This window comes from Lygodium microphyllum, chromosome 21, assembly GCF_053477565.2.
Source record: "Lygodium microphyllum isolate KBCC chromosome 21, Lygodium_microphyllum_v1.1.10, whole genome shotgun sequence".
Classification (NCBI taxonomy): domain Eukaryota; kingdom Viridiplantae; phylum Streptophyta; class Polypodiopsida; order Schizaeales; family Lygodiaceae; genus Lygodium; species Lygodium microphyllum.
In genome coordinates, this window is record NC_141155.1 from 91,743,543 (window position 1) to 91,750,387 (window position 6,845).

Consider the following 6,845-nt stretch of genomic DNA (forward strand, 5'->3'; position numbering starts at 1 on the left):
GGGACATCTGCATCATCATCTTATGCATCAAGAGAGACACCCAAATCTCAACAACTTGTAGATCCTGGCTTAGGTAAAGCCCTTTTTAATATTCTTCCAATTTGTCTCACTTTATTATCAATTAGCCACGTTAGGCTATAAGGCTTTTTGAGAGAGACCTTTGTAATGATGTCCTAGTCCATGCTCTGTCCACGGTTCACCATTTTGCCCTACAGGGAAGGCCCACACCAACACCATTGCTCCAACATAAGAATAATTCTCATGTTATGAGGGGGGACCTTTTAGCAAGGTATGGAAGGGAGGGACTTTTGCAAGAGTAGAATAATCTTTTAACGAATTTAGTAGTTGACTATAAAAGGCCTCCTTTTGAATGCAATTAGTTGCAAGAGCTACTAGAAAGCGTGTCCTTCAAAAGAGACTCTCATTGTCTCTCTCACAATCTTCTTGGTGGAGGCTATCACAATACACTAATCTCTTGTGTGTAAGACACATGTTAGTCTTGTCCCTTTAACTAAGAACTCTTTGTTATTGGACGAGACCTCTCTCTCTCTCTCTCTCTCTCTCTCTCTCTCATGTATATAAGGGCACCTTAATCTTCTTGCTTGAGAAGACAGTCTAATCTTTCTTAACCCTTAGCGATTCAAGGGGACCTCTCCTCTCTCTCTCTCTCTCTCTCTCTCTCAATCATGCAAGTTGCTATATCAAAATTATGCAATGGCGGGCTGGTTCTTTACTCTCCTGCTTACAATATTTCTCTACGAAGCGGGAGGAGAGAACCGGTTCTGTGTCGTCTGGGGAGGGGGCGAATGGGTGCGCTGCAGTCATTACAAGGGCATGCGAAGGGAGGGCCTGCAAGGGCATCATCGCTCATGAAGAAGATCACAGGGAAGGAAGAAGAAGAAGAAGAAGAAGAAGCAGCAGCAGCAGCAGCAGCAGAAGCAGAAGCAGAAGCAGCAGAAGCAGATGCAGATGCAGATGCAGATGCAGCAGCACAGAAAGATGATGATGATGATGAAGAGGAAGGAGATGCTGATTCCTCTCCTGCTCCTGCCGGCCCCGCCCATGGTCCGCTCCGGCATTCCCGCAGTGACCAAAAAACACACCAGTACACCTACCTCTTCGCCGCCATCGCCTCCACTGTTGGCATCACCTCCCTCGCTGCAGGATCCGTGTACTACCGATTCGCATGGCAAATGAAGGTAATCGCTGCATTTCTCACCTGTTTCCCCCCCCCCCCCCCCCCCCCCCTTCCCCTGTCCTCCATTAAACGTCAGCCTTATGATTCTCCCATTTTTCTTACATGCCTAAGCTTTCCATCAGTCTCGGTCTCATGATTCTTCCATTTCTTACATGTTTATAAGCTCTCCATTAAGCCTTAATAGTACGCTCATAAACATCTTAGTAATGTGATCATATCCATTTCTTACATGTTTATAAGCTCTCCATTAAGCCTTAATAGTTCGCTCATAAACATCTTAGTAATGTGATCATATCCACCCCTTTAACTTGTGAGAGATCATGTTCACATTAATTTACCCTAATCAAGGTCATACACACACACACTCACACACATTCTCTCTCTCTTTTGACTTTGGGACGTGCTTTGAATCCCCATGTTAAGTTGTCGATTAAGCCCTAATAGTATGCTCATATGTACACTCTTTTAACTTATCAAATCATCTTCACATCTATACTCTAATTAGCAATACCCTAATTAGGATACACATCGAATCTGATTAAGCCCTAATAGTATGCTCATATGTACACTCTTTTAACTTATCAAATCATCTTCACATCTATACTCTAATTAGCAATACCCTAATTAGGATACACATCGAATCTTAATTATAGTGTGCTCACATGTTACAATGCTCCTTTAACTTGTGAGATCATGTTCACATCATTAGCAATACCCTACTTAGGCTACACACCAATCAAACCTTAATCATATGTCAATTCTACAAAAAGTACGGTCCTATACACACTATCTTTTCGTTGATGAGTTCAATGGATTTATAGGATAAGTGATCCATTTTTGCAAAAACATGCTCATGTACACTCTCTTTTGACTTGTGAGGTGCTTTGAATTCACGTCCTAAGTTCTCAATTAGGTTATAGTAGTGTTTTATACGTACACTCTTTTGACTTGTAAGGTGATGCTCAAATCAATCTAACATATGGTCTCTTATTAACATTATATAGTCCTTTTCTTATTTGGCTTCTATTAAGGACCCTCTGTAGTTGGTCCCTTTACATCACCAAATTAATCTCAATTGGTCACTTTACGTCGCCAAATTAATCTCACCACTGTGGGATCAATGTTATACACTAGGTTTACTTATGCAAAGAAGAAACATCAACATGCCTTATGATAGCTTGAGATTGATGCATACATTAAAAGGAAGGAACATAATGTAAATCATTCACATAAAGGGAAATATACAAAATATGTTTTCTATAAATAAGGTTAGAAAATTGAACTCAATAATATGGATTAAGTTCAAAGCTAGGAAAATAATTTAAAAGAGGTTTTTTTAATACAAAGGTGGGCATATTAAAGTAGATATTTTGTTTGTCCCATTAAAGGCAAACTATATCTTGTATATATGATGTGTGGTCAATTAAAGCTTTTCTAATTGGCTTTTGTGGTTAGGAAAGCGGAGGAGACATCCCTTACACTGAAATGTTTGGAACTTTCTCTTTAGCACTTGGGGCAGCGGTGAGTGTTTGGCCACCACAAAACAACTATTCATTGTTTACAATTATACCTATAAAAATCCAAATAGACTATGTGAAAAAACTTGGTAATATACTTAAATTGTAAAAAATAGTATACATAGTAAATAGTAGATTCAAATCCATACATGAATATATTTTTCTAAGTTTGGAGTTTCAAGATGATATATATTCTTCTAAAAAATTGCTTCTTAAAGTTGAAAACATTTAGGAGATGTTTTGCTCATCAAATTTCCTCTTTATTGGAACACATATGGTAGTTCTAGCCCTCATGTGCCATGGCTCTTATGTTGTGGCTTTCCATCAGTATACTTATCCTAGTAGCTCACAAATATGAGGCTTGTTTCTTATGTAACCAAATAAGTAGATTTTCTTGCTCACTAAACCCATAAACACTCCGCATCTTCTTCACACACACACACACACACACACACACACACACATACACACACACACACACACACACACACACACACACACACACAGAAGTTGAAAGAAGCCAGGGTAAGTAGCCAAATAGAGGTAGGTTTTAGAAGGGCCCTCCCTCTTGTGATTTCATCACCTCCTCAATTTCTTTGTACTTTGAGACTTGAAAGCCTTGATGGTTGAAATGCTAGCTAGAGATGCCTCTACTTTTCTTTCGATTCTTCCTTGCAATCAACCCAAATTGGCCTTTCATATTACTTGCTAGGGTTAAGTAGGAAAACTAATCCATGTTTTTCCCTTAGCTAAAAGATAAGGCCTCCTTGGAAAGGTGATGAGGCCTTTGGCCTTCTTAGAAAAACACAGCATACTCCTACATGAAGACTTTCACTCAAGGAAAGGACAAACCTTTTGTTTGGGTAGAGTAACCTTGGCAAATGGGCCATCCTTCTCCTATTGTGACAATATTATATCAGACTTCACACATGCTTATGTTGATAAGCAATAACAACTTGTATGATACTTGTATTTGTGTGCATGTGCATGGGGGACGTGGTTAAAATCTATGCACATATGAACTTTAACATGGCATGATTGCCTCTATAGGCTAAACTATGTGTATATGCAAGCGTGTTTGTGTGTACACTTGTGGGCAACCATGAGTGCCAAAAATTTAGCTAGTTTATGTTTCTTAATATTTGTGTCTTGACAAATTTGTTGATTTGTTCACACCTTAGCTTGTGTACTCAAATCCTTACCATAAGATATATTGTTTGTGGTCTTGATAGATCCTTTTCATAGTGTTTATAATATCTTGTTTTTAGCTTTTTATAGGACCTTTCACTCAATATTCAAATGACCCCATTGTATTTCTAGGAAGAAGGATTGACAAGTCCAAATAATCACAACACTAAGTGAGATTCCCCTTGTTAAACAAAACATCCATGAAAGAAACATGTTTCTTAAGAAATAACTTCAATTAGATCTTGAAGTATAACAAAAACAAAGAAAATGGCAAAAAATAGTAATTTTTATTATCACTCAATGTTTTGTAAATTGATAGGGCAACATCAATCTTATATTTATATAATTTGTGCCTACACCTAATGACAAAACATTCATAAATTGTACCACACATTATGTACCTTCTAATAAAAGCTACCCATCTCTCTAAGCCTACAAAACTAAGAGAATGCAAATTTTTAAAAATATCCACAACCATCTGTGCAACAAATTAAGAGTGTGGTCACTATGAATATATGTGGCACACATTATGTACCTTCTAATAGAAGCTACCCATCTCTCTAAGCCTACAAAGCTAAGAGAATGCAAATTTTTAAATATATCCACAACCACCTATGCAACAAAATAAGAGTGTGGTTACTATGAACATTTGTGGCAACTTTAGTTTAAATTTTACATTGATAGTAACACATAGTTTCACATGAACATTTCAGGTAGGTATGGAATTTTGGGCTCGTTGGGCACATCGAGCTTTGTGGCATGCCTCACTATGGCACATGCATGAGGTGACCCATATCTTCTTAAGTTTGTGGATTCTCTAAAGGCACTTTTTGAAATTCAAAAGGTAGAAGAAAAGTGAGGGAATTTTGATCACATGCTTTTAGTGAAAAAGACTTTAGTGCACATATTAAAGGTTGATTCTTGTAAATACGAGGACACATATACCTTTGCCTTACTATAAAAATTTTAAATCATTCAATCAACCATTCCAAGGTTCCCCATTTTTATAAGTGAATGTTTTTTTAAATGATGTCCTTGTCAAGGTGTACAATTATGTAAGATAACCTTTTAAACATTCTTATGTGCCTTAGACAAATTATTGTTAGATGCCAAAATTGATTATTGGCTTACATGCAGTCTCATCATCAAGCAAGGGAAGGACCTTTTGAGCTCAATGATATATTTGCTATCATTAATGCTATTCCTGCAATCACATTGATGGCATATGGATTCTTGAACAAAGGCTTAATACCTGGCCTTTGCTTTGGAGCTGTAAGGCCACATCTAGTCACACCAATTTTTCATTTTAATGTAAAGAAAGGGGGAAAAAATCATCCACTTCAAAGGTCTTATTGAATAGTATATGAATACAAACTTGGTTTATTTCCTCTTTGCAGGGCTTGGGCATCACTACTTTTGGTATTGCCTATATGTTTGTACATGATGGTCTTGTACATCATCGTTTTCCAGTGGGTCCAATTGCTAATGTACCTTACTTTCGCAAAGTGGCAGCTGCACATCAAGTACATTCTTCTCTTTTAAATGTGATTTAACAAAAACATTGGCTTTGAGCATGTGTTTGCAAACATGTGTACATGCATGCATTGTGTAAGAGATAGTAGCACATTGAAAGCTAGTGCCTTACCTCAACCTTATTGCACCTCTTTTATAGATTCTCCAATAAAACTACATTTCTAGAAAATGTGTGTGCATGCATATGCATACATGTGAGCATGCATGCTCTACTATGACATATTCTTTAGTTCTTTACAAAAAAATTGTATCTTCTTGATAGATTAAACTAGGTTTTTATGACAATGTGTGTGCATCTGTGTGTATGGGGAGAGAGAGAGAGAGAGAGAGAGAGAGAGAGAGAGAGAGAGAGAGAGAGAGAGAGAGAGAGAGAGAGAGAGAGAGAGAGAGAGAGAGAGAGAGAGAGAGAGAGAGAGAGAGAGAGAGAGAGAGAGAGAGAGAGAGAGAGAGAGAGAGAGAGAGAGAGAGAGAGAGAGAGAGAGAGAGAGAGAGAGAGAGAGAGAGAGAGAGAGAGAGAGAGAGCACATATGTGAGTGGATATGATACTTAACAAAACTCTAGTAAACTTTCTTACTTCTATTGGCAAAAGCAGTTGCATCATGCTGACAAATTTCATGGAGTTCCTTATGGCCTTTTCCTAGGACCAAAGGTAAGTTAAGTAACTAAACTCTAAGAATATCAATTTTAATTTGAAAATGATGATTTGATTCATACTTTACTTTGTCCTAAATATTGTAGGAGGTGCAAGATGTTGGTGGCCAAGGAGAGCTAGACAAAGTGCTACAAAGAAGCAAAAGGAATGCTTCAAAGATATCTAATGGTTGAGTTATGTTAAAATGTATATATTTCCATGCTATATGATATTTATATCTTGATAGTTTTGTGAAACTTTAGTTTTTCTTAAAAAACCCCTTGTATCCACCATACATGGCCTCTTATGACCAATGTCATGTAATCCTATTCTTTATTAAGTCCCATGGTAGGCAAAGCTTAGGTAAAGGTCCATTTGAAGGATTTGGAACACAAAAGCTTTTGTGTAAAATGCTATACACGAACTTCCAAATAGAGACAATTCTCAAGCTTGAAAAAAATTCTTTTGTAAAGATATATTACACAACATTTTCTCTTACCCAACACAAGTAGTCACTATGGCTGATTGATTACCATGGGTTATCAGTGTAATAACGACTATAAATTTTAAAGTGAAAGATAGGGCTCAATAGAAAAATTATGTATTAACAATAAAAGAAGTAGGTTTTTTAATCACATTATTCCTTTTGAAAGGATATAAGTTTTCCTCTTTTCAACATTATTGTTTTTAAAACTTAATTAAGGGTTCAATTTTTCTTTTTTGATAGCAATGGGTCCAACACTTTGTTTCTTAAGAAGTAGGTTTTTTAATCACATTA

General features: G+C 36.9%; 1 protein-coding gene across 3 annotated transcripts; it reads left to right on the forward strand.

The window, feature by feature from the left end:
- Positions 1 to 374: 374 nt before the first annotated feature.
- On the forward strand, positions 375 to 6,611 carry LOC148018272 (beta-carotene 3-hydroxylase 2, chloroplastic-like). Of its 3 annotated transcripts, XM_087661457.1 has the most exons (7): positions 376 to 1,199; positions 2,654 to 2,719; positions 4,617 to 4,688; positions 5,041 to 5,175; positions 5,301 to 5,426; positions 6,029 to 6,085; positions 6,175 to 6,602. In XM_087661457.1, the coding sequence occupies exons 1-7, from the start codon at positions 687 to 689 to the stop codon at positions 6,259 to 6,261; spliced, it is 1,056 nt and encodes a 351-aa protein (XP_087517583.1). In that variant the 5' UTR covers positions 376 to 686; the 3' UTR covers positions 6,262 to 6,602. The 3 variants fall into 3 exon arrangements, with proteins under 3 accessions (XP_087517584.1, XP_087517585.1, XP_087517583.1); XM_087661458.1 differs by lacking the exon at positions 2,654 to 2,719 and having other exon boundaries at positions 375 to 1,199; positions 6,175 to 6,611; XM_087661459.1 differs by lacking the exon at positions 4,617 to 4,688 and having other exon boundaries at positions 375 to 1,199; positions 6,175 to 6,610.
- The last annotated feature ends 234 nt before the right edge of the window (positions 6,612 to 6,845 follow it).

Coding starts and splice junctions, on each gene's coding strand:
- LOC148018272 (XM_087661457.1), top strand. CDS start 687: ATGCAAGTTGCTATATCAAAATTATGCAATGGCGGGCTGGTTCTTTAC. Junction 5,176..5,300: donor CTGGCCTTTGCTTTGGAGCT/GTAAGGCCACAT, acceptor TCCTCTTTGCAG/GGCTTGGGCATCACTACTTT. Junction 6,086..6,174: donor GCCTTTTCCTAGGACCAAAG/GTAAGTTAAGTA, acceptor TAAATATTGTAG/GAGGTGCAAGATGTTGGTGG.